Below are 20,494 nucleotides of genomic sequence, written 5' to 3' on the forward strand. Positions count from 1 at the left end.
TTTTGAATTTGACCGAAATTAGTCAGAATTTTGACTTTTTGTAGAAGACTTATAGGGAAGTCTACCTGGAGAATACTTCAAAAGAAGTCTTCTCTAAGTCTTCCGGAAGTCTTCTCAATATCGCAAGAAGTTCGCTAGATTAGTTTTGCAATTGAATAAATTTGACTTTTTGAAAGAAGACTTTTTTAGAAGTCTTCCGTCAGATGACTTATTTAGAAGTTTTCTCTCACGGGCAAAGGTTGGACCAAAACTCATAATTGATTTAAATGTTTTATTATTATTTTTTAATTGCAAAAGTAACCCACGCAGACATCTTCCGGCATTGAGAAAACTTAGGGAAAACTTTCAGAAGTCTTCTACAAAAAGTCAAATTTCTGACCAACTTCGGTCAAATTTAAAAGTAACTTGTTTATCCGAAGAAGTCTTCTTTGGGAATTTCGAAATTTTTTATTTACAAAGAAAAGTTAGAAGACTTCTCTAGAAGTCTTCTATTAAAAACACACAAATGGTCAATTGCAAAAATAACATATGCATTGACCAGAAGACTTCTAAAGAAAATATAATGTAGTTCGCGATTTCATACCTTGAACTCGTGAGATGACTTTAATGGTTTCTCCAATCACCCAAAACTTCACCACAACAGTTACATACTCGTTAATCACCAAGAATCATGAGCTTGATGAACCTTACATAATGTGTAATCAAAATCTTCAGTTTTTTGATGAATTTTGAGAGAAAGTGTAAGATATGTGGTTTCTGTGGATAGGAAATGAGAAAGGATGAGAAAAAAATCGAAACTTTAGGACTTTAACACTCTCAATTTGGTAGTTCATGGTGATTGAGGTATTTATGTCAATGACAAAGTTGTAAATATTTGGTGAAGATGATGATGGTAGTAAGTTAAGGTAAATGCACCATTTTCGAAAAAAAAAGAAAAAAAGAATAATGGTATTTTCGTGAATAACTAGAACTTTTAGGATGAATAAGACAAAACAAAATTTCATAAAAAAAACATAGATTATTTTTGGGTTTGACTTGAAATTTTGAATGGCTTTTGAAAGAACCCCATAATTATATTTGCATTCAATGAAAAGTCGTTGCCGCAAAACAACAAAGATCAACATCATTAATAGGGTGAAAGTGAACTGGATAACTGTCAAAATGAACTTATTGATAACGGTCAAAAATGAACTTAGTTATACACGTTCATGGTAAACAGTGATATTAGACGTCTTTAGTGAATCCCTTATATACTAAAGCACAAGTCACATGACCAATCAAATTTAAACACATGGCAATACAATTAAAAAAAACAAATGCAGAAAATAAAATTTAAATGTAAAAAAAAAACAGCTCCGTTTTTAACTGATTCTATTTACTTTTGATTTAAATTAAAAATCCTTAATATTTCTAACACCATGATCTCTTCACGATCTTTGAAACAGTTGATTTTTTTTTAATAGAAGACGATTCTGTAAAATTCAAATTCATCTCTTCCTGCATTTTCCTAATTATTTGGAGTGGCTCCACTGATTCTCTATCTTTCGTGAAAGTGTTGAAATTTCAATTTTTTTAATTTCTGACGATTGTATTAACACTCTCGGCTCTGCTGGATACAAATAAAAAAAACAAAAAATTTCTATAGCAAAGCTTCCCGCAAAATTGATAATTTCCTGGTTAGTGAGGCTAATAACTCCCCCACTAGAGTCAAATCGTAGTTTGTTTCATGTTTCGTTGTTTATGAATCTTTTTCTCCTCTAGCCTATTTATAATTATAATTTTTTCTTTTGCTTTCTAGATATTGGCAAAATCTACATACTTCTCTGCAGTAAAAGGTAAACCCAATAAATTAGGTCAGTTATGTTTTTAATTAAAAGACTAAATTGGTTTTCAATATGCTGGCACATGATTCTTGGTTGTGGTCGTGGTAATTCAAGGAAGAGAAGTAACAAGATCAACTTAAGAAGCACCTCAAGAGAAAACAAAATGTTGTGATAACAAGAAGATAGAAAATGAGGATTAAGAAAATCGAGTGGTAGAAAAAATGAGGATTCATGTCTACCTCTGTATCAAGATCTAACTTCAGGTTGGTCTTCTTATTTTTGTGTGGTGGTATTATTTTTTGGATCAACATACGTTTTTGTAGATTTTCTAAGAAACAAAAACTTTAGGATAAAAAGCATTGAAAATGAAAACGAAAATAATAAAGCAAGATAGAAAACAAAAATATATATAGGAAAAGAGCAAAGAGACGTCAATTATCTACAAAATTTAGAGTTAATATCTTAATTGTATGTGTGCTAGGTATATGTGTTTCCCTCATTTTCATATTTAGTGATTTGGATTTTGGATTAAGCGATCAATATTCTACATGCATTTAGGATCCATATTGGGCTGATATAAATTATAAATATAGAAATTTTCTAGGATAGCCATTTTTAAGTTTTTGTCATAAAAATAGCCTTCAAAAAATAAAATGACAAAAATAAGTTTTATTAAAGGGTAAAAATGTATTTTTACCCTAAAGGTTAACTAATTTAGATTTAGGATTTGGGGATATGGTTTCAAATTTTAAAAAAAAAAAATTAAAAATTTTAAAATAAAAAGGTCTATTTTTGTCATTTTTTTTTCTTGAGTGTTATTTTTGTGACAAAAACTTACAAAAATCTATTTGAGAGAATTGGTTTCAAAAGTTTTTTTATAAGTCTACCAATAACTCTCAAAATAACATTATTATTCATTGTAATTTTGAAATATATGTTATATAATAATAAAAAAAGTATAATGTCCGTGCGTACGCACGGGAGATAATACTAGTGTTTGAATATAGCTTCACCAGTTATTTATCTCGAGATATCGTGTATGTAAAATAAAACTTTTAAATGGCACAAACGATTTTATGAATTGAAGTTCTAATAACAGAGGGTGGAGACAAACGAAAATACAAGAAGAGATGACTTAACAGTCAACAGAAATTATATGAAAACGAAAATTCAAGTTCTAAAATATAGTTGTCCCATCTTAGTTTCATTCCAAATCTAGGACACTGCGAGAAAAAGTTGGGATTATGGACATTCCCAAATCTTTAAACATAATGTAAAGAAAATTAACCAATGAACAAACATAAAACATTAAGTCTGGAAAGGAAAAGTTTAAGTTAACAGCCCCCTTCTCTATCACCCTAAGAGCACTTGCAACGGGGGATGACATAGAGTCCTTAAGCCCGGTCCGTTGCAGATTTTGGATTTTTTAATTAATATAAACCCAGCCCATTTGACGGATTGATCCGTAAATAGCATTTTGACGGACCCGGTCCGTGGGCGACGTGGCGGAAAGAGATTGGACGGAGGAACGTTTGTGTTTGGTATTGGCGAAAAAAAAACCTCATTTCGACGAAAGCAAAGAAAAAAAAAACCTCTCAACTCTCCAGGGCGATTTGTCGGATCCCACCGTCGCGATTCAACTCCGTCTGATCCTCAAGGTAAGTAGAAGCGTTTTCTTTTCTATCGATCTCCTGTGGTTGTTTCCATTTATATTCAATAGATTTGGGATCGTTTCGTATCAAAATTAGGGTCCGAAAAAAATCTACGATTTGGGGATTTTTTATATTAGGGTTTGAAAACCCTTTTGGGTCTCGATCGCTTTTGGGATTTGAAAACCCTTTTGGGTCTCGATCGATTTAGGGATTTGAAAACCCTTTTCGGGTCTCGATCGATTTAGGGATTTAAACATTGTGCATTTTTTCCATTCGATTTAGGGTTGCAACTCTATTTAGTGTTGATATGTTCGTCTTTCTTATTGTTTTTCAAAATTAATGCTAATTTTTGTGTTTTGCTTGTCTCTTTCTTTGCAGGTTAACGAAAATGGGAAGGTATAGCTATAGCCAGCAAGTCCTCATCATCAGCGTCCGTCGACATCACCTCACTTCTCGAAGCTGAAGCTCAGGGTTACGCCGATGAAGCTCAGAGTAGCTTCGATAATGGAGAGCCGTTTCAGAACCAACCTCAACCTGAGGGGGATGATGGCATCCCGACGATCTGCTACTGTGGGAGTGAGCCGGTTGTTGCTACAGCCTACACGGAAAAAGATCCAGGCCGTAGGTATTTCACCTGCAACAATGTCGTTGATGGAGCCACTCACATCTGGAAGTGGTGGGATGACGCGGTCATGGAGGAGATGAGGGACTTTCAGACGGAGATAAGACGGCTTAAGGAAGCAGTTGCAGAGAGAGAGCAGAAGCTGCTGCTGCTAGAGAAGATTGTGTACAACGCAGGAAAGGATACCACACGAGTTAAGCTAATGGTGTGCCTGCTAGTGGTCATAGGTTTGGTAATCTTGGTTCTACATGGTAAGTTCTCGACTTATTTGGATTTCATTTTCAGTTTATGCGTTTGTATTAAAACATTTGACTGCCTAATGTTACTTGTTTGCAGGAGTAGCTTCAAAGGCTTCAATGGGGAGTGTTCTATCACCTGTCCAATGGCGAAAAAAGTAAAGGTACTCTGCTTTTCTTTTCTATCACTTGACAATGTATATTCCGTAAAAAAAAAATTCCAATAGTTTTGTAGATTAATTGAATGATTTTTGTAGGTAGATAAAAACCCGTGTGATTTGATTGGATGGTGTTTGGTTAAATAGCTGTTATAGTACATAGGATTTATTGAATGGTGTTTGGTTAAATAGCTGTTATAGTACATAGGATTTATTGAATGGTGTTTGGTTAAATAGCTGTTATAGTACATAGGATTTAACTAGGACTGTATTAATAAATGCTACTGATATTTGTTAATTGCTTTTAGTTTGCTTCCTATCTTCCTAACTGCTCAGATTTGATAGGGTGTTATTGTATAATAAATTAGAACTTGTATTACTTAAGGCTCTGTGTAACTACTTGAGTAACACAGAGCATTTTTACAGCCATGTCGGGTTATAGACACCTTCTGTACAGTCAAATCCCAGTAGATCTTGAATCACCCGAGCCTTTTTGGCTCGGGTCTCAAGCTCCTGATGATTCTCCTAGCGAAATCTCTCCTGAGTGTCCTAGCCAAATCCCTCCTGAGTGTCCTAGTCAAGTCCCTGGTCAGTCTCGTAGGCAAGTCCCTGGTCAGTCTCGTAGGCAAGTCCCTGAGGAGTCTGTTAAGACCTTTCCAGATAGAAGGAAATATACACCCAAAGAGGATAGGATCCTTATTGGTGCTTGGCTTAACACCAGTAAGGACCCTCTCGTAGGCAACGAGCAGAGAGCTGTTGCTTTTTGGAAGCGTATTGTAGACTACTACAACGCCAGCCCTCAGCTCGTTGGGGAAGTACCGCGGGAGGTTACTTCTTGTAAGCAGAGGTGGTCTAGGATCAATCATGAAGTATCCAGATTCACTGGTTGCTACAACCAGGCGCAGAGGGAGCAGAGAAGCGGCCAAAATGATGATGATGTGATCAAAGCTGCTTACGACATATTCTTCACCAAGTACGATACCAAGTTCACACTCGATCACTGCTGGAGAGAGCTCAGGCATGAGCAGAAATGGGCCTCCACATATATGGCTAAGGATGGTGGAAAGGAAAAGCGGAGGCCGGTGGTGGATCTTGACGGACCAGAAGAAAATGTTGTTGGAGAAGATGAGGATAGACCCGTCGGGGTAAAGGCTGCGAAAGGTGCCAGTAAGAAGAAGAAGAGTGGTCGAGATGAGGAGTTGTCTAAGCTACAAGGCGTTTTGGAACTTAAGGAAAAACTTTCTAGAAATAAAGTCCTTGATCGCTTGCTGGCCAAGAAAGAGCCATTGTCTGAGATCGAAACAACACTAAAAATGAAGCTTATGTCTGAAATGTTATGATGTGTACTGTGTGTTCTTTGAGGTCACTTGTAGGAAAAGTTAGTACTTGTTGTGTGATGTGTGTACTTGCTTAGTTGTTACAGCTAAACTAACCATTTTTTAAACGTGTTGTTGCAGGTAGTTCTTTGAGGTCACGGGAGTTGTCACGGGTGGATTTAGAGTACTGAGAGCATTTTGGCATGTAGCTCCTGCTCATAAGTCACGGGTTTTCCCTTCTTGTAGTATAAGTACTCGGATATGTATGTCTTTCTCCTCAACATCAAAAACCTTATCATCAAAACCTTTGTAATATTTTGGAACGAAAACCATTGTAATATTTCAACGACGACCATTCGACATATTCGATACAAACTTTCAGACGCCGATTCCGCATGAATAAGGGATTATTCATGCGTATTGTCGATGGCCTTGAACAATTCTTTCCATTCTTTCAGCAAAGAAAAGATGCAACGGGGAGGTGGGGTCTTACTGCACTACAAAAATGCACGGCAGCAATTCGTCTACTTGCTTATGGAAATTCGGCTGACACGGTTGACGAATATCTCCGACTTGGTGAGAGCACTGCACTTTCTTGTTTACATCATTTCACTGATGGGATAATACAGTTATTCGGAGATGAGTATCTGCGACCACCCACAGCAGAGGATCTTCAACGACTACTCGATATGGGAGAGAAACGAGGGTTTCCTGGGATGGTCGGGAGCATTGACTGTATGCACTGGGAGTGGAAAAATTGTCCAACCGCTTGGAAAGGACAGTACGCCCGTGGCCACGGAAAACTGACTATTGTTCTAGAGGCCGTAGCTTCACAAGATCTTTGGATTTGGCACGCATTTTTTGGTCTTCCAGGTACCTTAAATGATCTTAATGTCCTCGATCGATCTCCTGTGTTTGATGACCTTTTAGAAGGTCGAGCTCCCAGTGTGAGGTACATGGTCAACAACCACATGTATAAGTTGGCATATTACCTCACAGATGGTATATATCCAAAATGGTCAACATTTATCCAAACTATCGCACTCCCTCAAAGTCCTAAACAACAGTTATTTTCTCAAGTTCAAGAATCAGTCCGAAAAGATGTCGAATGTGCTTTTGGAGTATTGCAAGCTCGGTTTGCGATTGTGAAAAACCCGGTTCGTACAATGGCCAAAGAGAAGATAGGGAAGATAATGAGAGCATGTATCATACTACACAATATGATAGTTGAAGATGAACGAGATGGTTATTCAATGCGGTACGATATTTCAGAATTTGAAGAAGGAGAATCTTCCAGAACTTCGGAGGTCCTAAACGCACACCCTACACTAAACGAAATCCCGACAATTCTCAATAATATATTTCCCAACCGAAATGATCTTCGTGATAGGCAAACTCATGAACGATTGAAGGATGATTTGATCGAAAACATTTGGAATAAATTTGGCGATGAAGATTAATAATTAGTATCTTTATATTTAAACCTTGTATCTTTTAATCCTTGTATCTTTAAATTGAATCCTTGTACCTTTTATTTTAATTATGCAATTAATAAATTTTCAATTTCAATTTTTTTTTAAAAAATAATAATATTTTAATGTTAAGGACTCCGTCTTCGGGATCACCATTGGACGAGCTTTTTGGACTCGAGTCCTTCACTGTTCAAACAAAAAAAAAAGCAAAAAAATTAATAATAAACAATTCCCAAGGATCCCAATGTGGGGATGACCATTGCAAGTGCTCTAACTCTCTCAGACCCTAAATCAATTTGAAGTCTTGCTCCAGCTCCGGCGAGCGCGAGTGCCGGCGCGGAGGCGTTACCGTCTCTCTCTTAGTCTTCCGTCCGATATGCTTCAGTGCTCTGGGTTTTGGTTTCATCGCTTGCTTCTGTTCAGCTCGAGAGGTGGTTGGATCCGGCGGTGAGCTTCTGTCCTGGAGTCGTGGCGAGGATGGTTAGGCGGAGATGCTGGAAGGTGTCGGCTTTTAGGGGTTGGTGGTTGGATCGATTTTGTTTTGCATGTGACTTTACCTTGATAGCAACAAAAGGCGAGGAATGATGCTCTTCCCAAATCTGGTGTTGTGTCGTATGGATTATGTTGTCTGCTCCTTTGCTTGTCGGTGGCGGTTTAGATCCATGGCTTCTCCGCTGGGAAGAGAGGCAGAGGTTAGTAGACTCAGCCCGTCTATAGGGGGCCTCAGAACGGAGGTCTTCTCAAGCTCCGTCAGTGAAAGGTACAACGAGTTTCAGAAACTTGATGTCGTATATGGCTTCTCTGTTAGAGGCTCCTCGTCCTTCCTTTCATGTTCTTCTCTTTGTTGGGCTTTGGTGTTCAATATATGAAACTTATTTCATTACAACTAATATTTGTAAAGACTAATAAAAACATAAATGGAGAAGCAGAAACTGACTATGGAGAATCCAAGGGAGGAAACAATCAAGGAAGAAACAGAGGCGCTAAGAAGATGGCAGTTCCTAGCAGATTTAGAAGAAAAATTCTTCAAACAGAGGTCTAAACTACATTGGCTCTTGGTGGGAGATCAGAACACGAAAGTATTTCATAATGCTGTGAAGATTCGAGAAGTGCGTAATGCCATAAATGAACTGATTCTCCAAGATGGTTCGGTCATTAGAGGTGAAGAGGTCAAAAAGGAAGCTGAGAGGTATTTCAATGAGTTTCTCACTCATCAGCCTTTGGATTTCGAGGGGATATCAGTGGAGAAGTTGCAGGAACTGTTGTCGTATAAATGTAGTGAGATGGAGAAGATGCAGTTGCAGCGAGATGTAACGGAAGAGGAGGTTAAGAAGGTGATTTTCAGTATGCCAAATGATAAATCACTGGGGCCTGATGGGTACACTACTGAATTTTTTAAGGATGCTTGGGAGGTTATTGGAGGAGATGTTACAGTAGCGGTGCAGTCTTTCTTTGTGATGGGATTCCTACCGAAAGGTTTGAACTCCACTATTCTTGCGTTGATACCAAAGAAGGATAAAGCAGAGGAAATGAGAGACTACAGACCCATCTCGTGTTGCAATGTGTTGTACAAAGCAATTTCGAAAATATTGGCTAACAGATTGAAGGGAATACTACCGAAGATTATTGCTCTAAACCAATCAGCTTTTATCAGTGATCGTCTACTTATGGAGAATTTGCTGTTGGCTACAGAACTGGTTAAAGACTACCACAAAGAAGAGATTTCACCACGGTGTTGCATGAAGATTGATATTTCAAAGGCCTTTGATTCAGTTCAGTGGCCATTCTTACTCAATACTCTAGGCACTTGGATTTCCGGAAAAGTTTGTTCACTGGATAAATTTATGTATAAGCACTGCGTCTTTTTCTGTCCAAGTAAATGGGGAGTTGGCTGGATATTTTCAGAGCACAAGAGGCTTAAGGCAAGGATGTTCTCTGTCGCCCTACTTATTTGTGCTATGTTTGAATGTCCTCTCAAAGCTAATTGATAAAGCAGCGGTGTTAGAGAAGATGGGTTATCATCCAAGGTGTAAAAACATTGGCTTAACACATCTGTGTTTTGCTGATGATTTGATGGTATTTACTGATGGAGCAAAAAGGTCACTGGAAGGGATTCTAAATGTATTCAAAGAATTTGAGAAGATCTCGGGGTTAAAAATAAATGTGGAGAAGTCTACATTGTATATAGCAGGGAGTACAACACCAAATGGAGAGGACATCATGAGTTTCCCATTTGATAAGGGAAAACTTCCTGTTAGATACTTGGGATTACCACTACTCACCAAAAGAATGACAGTAACTGATTTTCTGCCTCTGATAGAGAAGATAAGATCCAGAATCAGTTCTTGGACAGGAAGGTTTTTATCCTTTGGAGGTAGACTTCAACTTATTCAATCAGTGGTCACAAGTTTGGCAAACTTTTGGTTATCTGCATTTCGGCTTCCTGCTGCTTGTCTCAGAGAAGTAGAGAGACTTTGTTCAGCATTTCTATGGTCGGGGCCGTCTTTAAATACGAAGAGAGCTAAAGTGGCATGGACAGAGGTGTGTCAGCCAAAACATGAGGGTGGATTGGGCATAAGACCATTGAAGGAGATGAATAACGTAAGCTGCTTGAAACTGGTCTGGAGAATTTTGACTTCAAAGAATTCTTTGTGGGTCAAATGGATAGAAGCATACTTGATTCGCAAAAGCTCGTTTTGGACAGTGAAAGAAAAGTCACAAGCTGGGTCTTGGATGTGGCGCAAGATACTCAAATACAGAGCCAAGGCTAAGGAATTCTATAAGGTGACAGTTAAAAATGGGAATCAAGCTTCATTCTGGTATGAATCTTGGTCTGATATGGGATGTCTTGTGGATAAAATTGGAGAGAGAGGGTTTATGGATATGGGGATCTCTAAAGATGCAACAGTGGCGGAAGCAATGAGTATACATAGAAGGAGAAGACACAGAGTTTCTATTTTGAATCTGATTGAGGATGAGATTGATAAATGTAGAGCAAATGTGTCTAGTGAGGATGATATTGGGCTATGGAAGTTCACAGAAGTAAAGTTTAAGAGGAAATTTTCATCAAAACAGACATGGAATTTGCTGCGAAGTAGGGGAGCTAACTGTGAATGGAGTAAAGGTATCTGGTTCCCCTATGCGACACCTAAATTTGCTTTCCTTGCTTGGCTTGCAATAAAAAATAGGCTAGCGACAGGAGAAAGAATGGTTAGATGGGGAGGGAATGTTAATACAGCTTGTTCTCTCTGTGATGAGCCTCTGGAATCCAGAAACCACTTATTTTTTAGCTGCAGATGTTCAGCAGAAGTTTGGGAAAACTTGGCGAGAGGTTTGCTAGGTGATGAGTTTTCTTGTGATTGGATGGAAATAGTTAATCTGATCTCCACAAATCAGAATACTATCCAACAATTCACACTGAAGTATGCTTTCCAAGCCACTACTCATGGGCTGTGGATGGAGAGAAATGGTCGAAGACATGGTGAAACAGCTCAGCCTCCTATCAAGATGATCAGAATGATAGACAGAGGAATAAGGAATAGATTTCTTTCTATTCAGAAAACAGGAGATAATAGATGGAGTGAAGGGTTACAATATTGGTTCTCTACAAGGCCAGATTTTTTGAATGTATAGAATTTTAACATAAGGGAGATGAGTTATAAAAAACCTTTGGAGTAGGAAGCATTGTAAAATGTAATAAGGATGTTTTTTGGAGTGAATAAAATTTAACATTCATTCAAAAAAAAAAAAAACATAAATTAAAATTACAATACTGAAATATTACAATACCGAAATATAAAAATAAAGAAGAATTCCAGAGTCGAGATGGTTAATCTTTCTCCTTAAATATTTAAATATCCCGTCGTGTGACGGTTTCATAGCGCTATGATTCCCAAGATACAACTGTAGCATTATTTATGTTTACAATCAACGAAAAACAGAATCTATCAAACATAATTTTGTGTTGTAGTCTCAGACACAAATAAAAGAAATAGTAGCATAACTACTCTGAGTGGAAGAATCTTTTGTTTATGTGTTGTTTGTATATCGTTTCTATAATGCTAGCAAGACTTTTTATAAAAAAATAATGAGAAGCACAAGATTCTATTTTCAACACAAAAATGAAATTTCCATGGTGCACTAATAGGGTTTTTAATTCTTGTCAATTATTATGTGAATTTATTCCACATTTTGACCAAGAAATTAAAGGGTAAAAATTTATTATTGTTTGACCAATTCAAACTAAATAATATATTTTAAAATGGATTTCTTTTTTATATTTTGTCAATATAAAAGATCAACATATATTTGGTTTATATGATTAATAAGTTAATGAACATATATTTTATAACTCAAAACTTGTATTATTGGTTTATATATTTTGATTGATTTAGAAATTCATATAGTATTTATAAATCCAAGAAAAATTTACAAATTTTCAAATTCTCTCGGATTAGCATTTATAAATCCAGAGCTTTTCCCTCGGATTTGAGCCTTTGTATTTTTAACAAAGAAATCTATGCAAATCCATTCAAATTCATTATGAAATCAAATATATTAGTAAATCTGTATGATTGAATAACACTTGATTTGAATTAGCATTTATGAATCATTAAACAAATAACACATGATTTCAATACATATTTTAAAATCATAGAACCAATAACACTAGATTTAGTTTGGATTTTCAAATCCATCAAAATACACCAACCAATAATCCCCAGGTATATTTGGTCCAACTAACAAATCAAAAAACTCAAATCCAAGTTCAAATATCCAATGTGTGTATTTGCTACTTTATAAAAGTTTCTCAAATCATCCACATTAAACCTTCATTTCTCATTCAAATAAAACTTCATTTTTGACATATGAATACACTATTCATAATGTTCAAAAAATAGTTTCAACAATCCTCCACATGAATAGAAATGACTCTAGACACTAGACAACTCGATAGACTTGACCTCCTAGACAAGACTCGACAAGACTCAACTAAGGACTTTTGAGAGTACAAACGAGAAATCCACTGCATGATGAGTTGGTAGCAATTTTTTTGCCTTGAACCAGTCATTTTTAATAGCTATCGGATTTCTCGGCCAAGAGGTGGCCATGATGTCTTGAACCTTCTGGGCATTGGTGTAAAACTAGACAATAGCTATAACACAGCTTCATTTTCTCACAGAACTAGGTTTTCTATTGTGTTCGTTTTGGTCCTGAACAGTCCTGGTTAATCATGAGTGAACTTGGAGAATATAACATTTCCTTCATTCTCCTAGAAACGGCCCCATTTTACACTCACAAAGTGATTTGCCATTAGTTTTGTTTAGAGAAGTATCATGTACTACTCCATTCATATTACAAAACAATGGAAACAAATCATTAAAAGCTAATGCTTATCCTCTATTTCTTACATGTAGCACTGTTTAATCATCATAGGAACTAGGTATAGGCCGAAGTCTTATAGTGCCTTGGGCAGATTTAGTTTGACTTAGTTGTCTTCTTGAACCTATTTCTTGGGATCTCCAGCCAGTTAGGTAGAGTTACCGCCAAATCTTATCTTGATTCACAGGCTACCCATTTTTTTTTAGATGACATAACAATTTGATCTCATGACACGCCTTTAATAAAATGATCTTAGGTTGTCATCACAGTGAACATAACCTCTTGAGATTTGTCGAGATCAATTGTCTAAGGATTTTTGTCATCTTTTTTCAAGATACAATTAACCATTATACACAAAACTTAAGTGTACGACACTAGTTTTTTTCGGAAAAAAAAAACATATTATGATAACTATCACTAAGTTCATTTGGCTTCTTACCAATAATTGTATATGGTAAGAAAAGCTTCCCCTGCATTTCTTGAGATAACTCAAAATATGCATATTTTCATTTAACATCTCTTAAGAGTTTAGAAAGTTAATTTACAATTCCTTTAGATTTAAATGAATAAAAAGCAATTTCGAGAATTATTACAACTTTCTTATAAAATATATTTCACTCTTAGAAATTCACATTTTATGTAAAACTATTTTCATAGTTCTCTCAAGTTGATCAATAAATCCAACTTATATGAAAATATACATATCATTATAAGAAATTATTTTTGCCATCAAAACTATTATATGACTATTCTCAACCATATTAATTTTATAAACTACAATACACATGTCAGTTTTAGTCATATTGGTCTGGAAATTCTCACTGTTTTTGCATGGTCAATCTTTTTACGAATTACGTTTAAGCGTTATTTGTTTTTGGCTAATATTGGTGCAGCTTTATCGCTCTTAGAGCATGTTTATTACAGTAGCTTAAGTAGGTTGTTTAGGATAATTTATAATTAAAAGAAAAGAAAAAAGAAAAAAAAAGAGAAGGGATGTTGCTTAATTAAGCACTAGAAGGATCATTGATTCTCTTGCTTTTCTTCTTTTGTTTCTATCTCTCTCTTTCTGTTTCTGTTCTCTCTGACCCACTTAATTTTCTTTTCACTCTGGCTCACTTAAAAGATCCTTAAAGGGTTTTAGCAATAAACATGCTCTTTGTTTTGTAATAAGACTGAACTGTTCATTAGCTTATATTATTGTTTAAAATCTTGATTTGTCTAGTAGTCAATTTTTTTTTGATTAACCAGATTTATTGTCTTATTACGAGACCAAGAGCGATAAAGCTGCACCAATATTAGCCAAAAACGAATAATGCTAATAATCAATAAATCATGCAAATCACAAACCAAAATTACGTAAGTGCATGAGAATTATTTAAAATAATTCAACGGATCCTGCAAGAAAAAAAAATGTTAGCGCAAGAACACAAGCTTTACACAATATCAAAACTGGCTGGAGAAACCACACATCCAGATTCTGTTTCGAGACTGTCAATTAACGTGTTCTTAAAAACAAATATTTTGGCAAATACCAGTATTGTCATTGTAAAAGCATAAACAATATTTAAAGATTTAAGAGTGTATGAACCTTATTTCACAACAATAGAACAACTAATATTTGTAAAGAATAATAAGAACATAAATTAAAATTACAGTACCGAAATATAAGAATAAAGAAGAATTGCATAGTTGAGATGGTTAGTCTCTTTCTTTACAACATCCAACTCCTTTGGCAGCCATGCTTTGAACTTTCAAATAATGTAATTGATCCTACAGTAGTTGTTGATCTGAGTCACTTGGGGCTCTTCGTCCTCCTTAAAAATACTCTTCGGTAACTCCTTAGATATATCTACAAACCTTGAAAAATTGTTAGTTCAACATGTTAAAGACTTAAGGTACTTAATCGTGATGTATAAGATGTTTAACAACTCGTGAAACAAATTTACTTTAAGAAACATGACAAATCGTTTTTAAAAAATTCTAGATTAAGTGGAAGAAAACTTCGATTTCATTTTAGATGAGAATCAATAGATGTAATCGAATACCTTGTGTGAAGAAAGGTGAGATTTTGACGAAATTGATGAAAGAACACTTCGTAATTCGATTAGACCCGTCCGACGAAGAGGAAGAACACTTCGATTTTGTTGTATCTTCAGTGAGATCGAAGAGGAGGATGACGAAGACGAGAGTAGATACTACGTGCAGATGAAACACTGACGAAGAACAAGGCTTCTCTCCGTTTAACCCTAAATCGCTATGGAAGAGCCACAACTCTACGACGGAAAAGACGAGGAGAAAAAGAAATTAAGGTTGCATGATGGCCGCGCCTCCCTTTTGTCTATTTTAATTTTTTGTTTTTTTTTACTTTTTAATATTTTAACATTTAAAATCTTTTACAAAAATTATAATTTATCTTAATTTTAAAATTAAGGGTGGTATATAGTATTTGCAGGAATTAAAATCATATTTTCATAAAACATCTTCTAAAAATTCTGTTGTGATAAATTCAAGTTTAAAGTGTCCAATTTTTCTAATTTTCTTTTAATTTAATTTTAAGCCATTGAGGCTTTTGCCTCCCGTGCTTTTCTCAAAGCTTTTAAAAGCCTTTCAACCTTCAACTGTTTCAGTTTTACCTTGAGATTTTTGTTTTTTCTCAAAGCCTCTAAACGAGATCTTTTGATGGCTTTGAGAATCTTTTTTTTATTTCCTTATTTTTAAGTTTTTCTTTTCAACAAGTTAAACACTTGAACCGGATAAAATATTTAACAAAATTAAAATAAAATCCAAAAAAATCAAAAAAAATCTAGATAAATTTAATATTTTTTACTGTCTAAAAATGAATAATTTTATAATAAATTAATAAACTATATTTGTTGATAATTTTGACTGATCTTTTTGCTTAGAAGTTAGAACTACCCAAAATATTTTATTGACTTGCCATAAATAAAAAGTAGATTGAAAAAAATAGGTAATACATTTTGGAAATGAATCATAAATATATATTTATAACATTCAGCACTTTTAAATTTTTTGATGTCAATCAAGCTTTTAACTTCTTTTTTTTAAGTAATAGCTACATTCTTTAAAAGAAAAATTTCTACCGCTAAAATTCTAAAACGACAACCTAGAGCGAGCAACCTAGTAATTTTTATGAAAGTAGTAGAATAAGTATGTTTTATTGAAATGGAAGAAAAATACGAAGTTTCGAAAATCCGAATTATTCATCTGCCATAAAATTACAAGTTCACATTTTATAAAAAAAAAAAGTTGATTTAAAGCTCTCGGATTGTTTTAAAAAAATTATTAATGACTTAGAATAGGTTTGAAGCATCTCAATCGTTAATGTCTCTTAATAAAATATCTAAGATCAAAACAATTAGGAAGCCGTACTCATCGTTCTTTATTATTTAAATATCATAAACCCAACGGCAATGATGGTCCTACATGCCGAGAATTAAAATATCATATCGCCTTTTGGATTGTTTCCTTATTTAAAGTCTAAAACCTATTCAACTCAAATCAGAAGAGAACAACACGGGTTCTCTCTCCTCTCCTTGAGAGAGAGTTCTCTCTCGATCTCCTTTCCTCTCTTATCAATATCAGATCTTTCAGAGAGGTTAGTGATGTTCTGAGAGTGAGAGAGTTCGCCGTTTCTGTTTTCCGGTTTCGGTTTCATCCGACCGGCGTGATTCCAGCGTTTGAACCTTATCCTTCGGTGAAGAACGGCTGGCTTCTGACTCTGGGAAGCCGTGGCTTTGTTAGCGATGGCTTCGCCGGCTTATGTCTCCGGGAAGCGATGACTTCTTCAGTATCGTTCTCGCCGGCACCGTTTGATCTTCGGATCTGTTCTTCTTCGTCCGACTGCCTCTCGTTCTGAAGCTCCGATGATTCTTCTTCCCAGTTGATGGTTTTTGCATCTTCAAGCTTATCTCCATCATCAAAGATGCCACTTCTTCACATGCAAGATAATCGAAGTTGTAAGATCGATTGTAGGCGGTTGATGTCTTTCCCGATTCGTTGATCCACCAGATTCGACTTGTCGGTTCGAGCCTTTCGAAGATTGGTTTCTTCTGTGGCTTGATTTCGTCGGCGGCGGAGCTCCGTCGCGTCTGCTCTCTGGTTCCGGTGGAAGGAAGCGGCTCCTCGTCTTGACCCGTGTTCATTGATCGCCGGGCGATCGTCCACGTGGAAGATGACGTGCCTCAGCTTGCTTCCTCGACGGTTTTCCTTCTTGTGGGCTGAAGGCCACAAGTTGTTTATATTGGGCCTGTCCGTTAGGCCTTTTTCCAGTTTATGTTGGACTGCTGTTTAGTCCTTTAGTTTTCTTCTGTGTTGGGCAGTGTTGGGCTTTGCCCCGGTTGGGCCTAGTCCATTAATAAAATTTCCAGTGACAAAAAAAAAAAAAAAAAAAGAAGAGAACAACACAGTACAGAGAAAGACAGTGAGAAGACTCTGTAAACGATCCCGAAGGGTTTGAATCATGGATGCTTTTGATGCGATTCCTGATCCTGTGGTCATCGACATTCTGAACAAAGTCCGTGACGTCAAAACGCTGATACGATGTCGTTCCGTCTCGAAACGATTCAACTCGCTGGCCACTGAGTCAGGCTCGCTCCTTCTCCAACTCGATCAGATCGGAGAATCCGACTCCGAGAAAGATTCAACGATCACCAGCTTCTTCCGTTCACTGTTCAAATCTGTCAACGGTCTCTTCCCAATCTTCTCCAAACCCGCTAAACCGGCCAGAATCCTGACTCCGGTTCAGATTCTCGCCGGGTTTAACCGGATCCGGAACCTGGATGTGGAGTTTTACGGCGGAGATTTCAAGCTGGAGAAAGGCGCTGCCGTTAAGTGGAAGGCGGAGTTCGGGGAGAGTCTCAAGAGCTGCGTCATCGTCGCATTCCGTTCAGCGACGGTGAACACTTCAGCAATCGACGGCGACGCGGAGACCGATTCAGAGTTCGTCTCTGGTTTAAAGACGCGCGTGGTGTGGACGATCAGCGCGTTGATGGCGGCGTCCACGCGCCACTACCAGATGAGAGATTTGGTGAAGGAGCACAAGGAGATGGAGACGTTGACCGTGCGCGACAGAGATGGGGAAGGTGCGGTGGTGATGGATGCGGCGGGGATGAAAGAATACAGAGAGACGGAGGCGCGTGGGGATGAGAAAGTGTCGCGGGAACGCACGGTGGTTCCTAACGTGAGGATGAGTATGAGAAACGCGCCGTCGCTGAAGCTGGAGAGCGGGATTTGTTTGGAGGCAGCGACGCTCGTTGTCGTAAGGCAGAGTGGTGTGGCTTCCGATGGCGATGATGCTGAGCTGGCGACGGGGGCGTTCGGTGATTGTATGTACGGAGAAGCCGTTGCGGCTTTGCTCAAGCGTAGGAGAAATGTGTTGGAGATGAATTCTTTTTAGCTTAATGGGCTTTCGTTTATCCGGCCTTTTAGTGTATATTGTAACACACCGTACAAACCCATCTGTACTTGCTGTGGCGTACGATCAAATTATTACACTGATAGAATATGATTGTCACATTAATAAATGCGTCTCAGTAGAGTCCAACCATAGACAATGGTTATATTTTTTTTTTTTCCGTCAATAGTTGATTTTATAACTTAATGGGCCAAGCCCAGAATTACAAAAAAAAAAAAAGGCCCAAAGCCCACCAAACGAAATTCTAGAGAAAAACTAAAAACGGCGCCTCCGTTCGCTCACGGCGTGCCCCCGCTTCCAGCCAACACCGGTGATCAACCCAGCAATCCACCGGCAGAACCATCACTCACTGGCTTCCAAACCTCATCGCCGCAAACGCTTCCAAACCGCGAGTTCCCAATAGTGGAGAGAGTCAATCGGTAAACCGAGATATCATCCGCCTCCTTTCGTCACCGGAACTGGGAAGAAAGCTTTGCCGGCACAACCAAACCTTCAACATCGGATAGCTTCGATTGTCTTCCGACGAGAACTCCTCCAACAAGACCAAACCGAAACCGCAAAAACCAAAGATAAAAAACAACAAACCCTAACAACCCTAGGGGACTAAAAGCCGGCGGCGCAAGGCAAATAACACCTTCACCCCCCGGAAACTGAAGCCGGCGAAAGCGGAGCTAACGAAGCCTCCGCCTCCCGGAAACTAGACCGGCGACGGTGGATCTGAAGAAGCCTCCACCTCCCGGGAAACCCTAACCTGACAAACCGACAACACCCCACCTCACCCTTCACCCAGTCGCGTCGTTACTCCAGCCACCGCGCCACCGCGTGTGTCTGGTCACTCCCCGAGTTGACCACACCAGATGGGAACTGGACAGAGCTCCGACAAAACGAACAGGAAGAGGAGGTGAAAAAAGAAGCCGGGGAACATTTTTAACCAAAAGAAAATGGACTCCGGCGACGGCACGGACGCTCACGCGCCGGCCGTACGCCGGACCCGAAACCAGATCTGCTCTCTCTCTCTCTACTTCTCTCTCTACCCTTGGAAGAGTCAAAGTATTCGGGGCTATAGACAATGGTTATATTTACATAGAATCAACGCAAGCAATTAATAATCTGCAGATTGCGATGAGAGTCGAGAGTCAAAGTATATTGGATCCGGTTTAACCCCATTAGACCATCTCTAATGGTTTACTCTATTTTTTACTTTAAAATAGAGTAATTCTATAATAGAGTTTGAATTTGCTCCAAATGTACTCTATTTTAGAGTAGAAAATAGAGTGATGAACAAAAAAAATAAATTACTCTATATTTGGAGTAAACCTATTTTTCACTCTATTATAGAGTGAGAAATAGAATATCATTAGAGCATTTTTTTATTCTAAACTCTATTTTAGAATGAAAAATAGAGTAGAGTTGGAGATGCTCTTCAAGCCCGTTAGAAACGGTACACGAGGAAAAATAATTTAAATTACATATTTTTCAATTTTTGAAGTTAAGTGAGCTGTAGTTCGACTTTTCAATATCCTTATCGAACTTTCGTTAACAGTAAATGTGTATATAATTAATTGAACTGTTATCATAGAATCAACCCATGTTCGAAACTACAATGCGGTCTAGCAGCACCTAACGCGTAATCAATTAATCAGAAATTATATGGGATTAATCAAGGAGTTATTTTAGGGCTTTATATAGATAAGGGTTATATATTTAAATATGTTCAATACTAACGTAATGAAATTATGGTCTAGTGGTTGCGGTTACCTTATTTCTTTGTCACAACCCGGATTCGAGATTGACATGTGTTCCATTTTCTTTATTTTTTAGGAATTAGGTTAAAAAATAGTAAATGACAGAATTGGCCTTGTCTTCTACCTTCTTCCTCTGAAACTGTAGCCGTTTTTTTTCTTCTTCTTTTTTTTTTGCGATTTCAGCGTTGTTTCATGCTAATCTTGTAAGTTTTGGTCTAAATAACAAAAATTTATGACTTAATATATGATATCAAGTTTCAAATCTATAAAATAATGAACTTGAAATTTTTTTTCCGATTAACTGAGCGATTCATGCCAAATCGCGGCGGTCACTGGCCGTTTCACGTTTTTCCGGCGATTACGAGGACGCGGAGAGCGCATTTTAGAACATGGGAATCAACGCAAGCAATTAAAGGTCTGATTAGTTTTTCCGCTACCACCCGCAAACACAGCTTTTGCAGTTGGTAGCGGTTGACAGCGTTTCGAAACAATCATACAAATCAGTACAAATCACTTCAAACCGCTCCGAACCTCTTAAAATCAAAAGCTGAAAATTCAGCTAGCGTTTACGGTTGCAGACGGTTGCAAGAGTAACTTTTTTCTTTAAAAAAAACTTATAAATACAAAAATAAAAATTTTCAATAAAAATTTAAA

General features: G+C 37.3%; 3 protein-coding genes across 3 annotated transcripts; all 3 read left to right on the forward strand.

Moving 5' to 3' along the window:
• The first annotated feature begins 4,919 nt into the window (after positions 1-4,919).
• Positions 4,920-5,831, forward strand: LOC106435846 (glutathione S-transferase T3-like). Its single transcript, XM_013876772.3, has one exon. It carries the CDS (start codon positions 4,920-4,922, stop codon positions 5,829-5,831), a length of 912 nt encoding a protein of 303 aa, XP_013732226.3.
• Positions 5,832-6,202: 371 nt separating this feature from the next.
• On the forward strand, positions 6,203-7,267 carry LOC125603882 (putative nuclease HARBI1). Its single transcript, XM_048774611.1, has one exon. It carries the CDS (start codon positions 6,203-6,205, stop codon positions 7,265-7,267), a length of 1,065 nt encoding a protein of 354 aa, XP_048630568.1.
• Positions 7,268-16,027: 8,760 nt separating this feature from the next.
• On the forward strand, positions 16,028-18,229 carry LOC125603872 (F-box protein AUF1-like). Its single transcript, XM_048774605.1, has 2 exons — positions 16,028-16,199; positions 17,089-18,229. Exon 2 carries the CDS (start codon positions 17,142-17,144, stop codon positions 18,075-18,077), a length of 936 nt encoding a protein of 311 aa, XP_048630562.1. The 5' UTR covers positions 16,028-16,199; positions 17,089-17,141; the 3' UTR covers positions 18,078-18,229.
• Positions 18,230-20,494: the final 2,265 nt, after the last annotated feature.

Source organism: Brassica napus, unplaced genomic scaffold, assembly GCF_020379485.1.
Source record: "Brassica napus cultivar Da-Ae unplaced genomic scaffold, Da-Ae ScsIHWf_419;HRSCAF=648, whole genome shotgun sequence".
In the NCBI taxonomy this organism is placed as follows: Eukaryota; Viridiplantae; Streptophyta; class Magnoliopsida; order Brassicales; family Brassicaceae; genus Brassica; species Brassica napus.

Excerpts from the sequence above, each read along its gene's own strand:
- LOC106435846 (XM_013876772.3), top strand. The coding sequence starts at position 4,920 with ATGTCGGGTTATAGACACCTTCTGTACAGTCAAATCCCAGTAGATCTT.
- LOC125603882 (XM_048774611.1), top strand. The coding sequence starts at position 6,203 with ATGAATAAGGGATTATTCATGCGTATTGTCGATGGCCTTGAACAATTC.
- LOC125603872 (XM_048774605.1), top strand. The coding sequence starts at position 17,142 with ATGGATGCTTTTGATGCGATTCCTGATCCTGTGGTCATCGACATTCTG.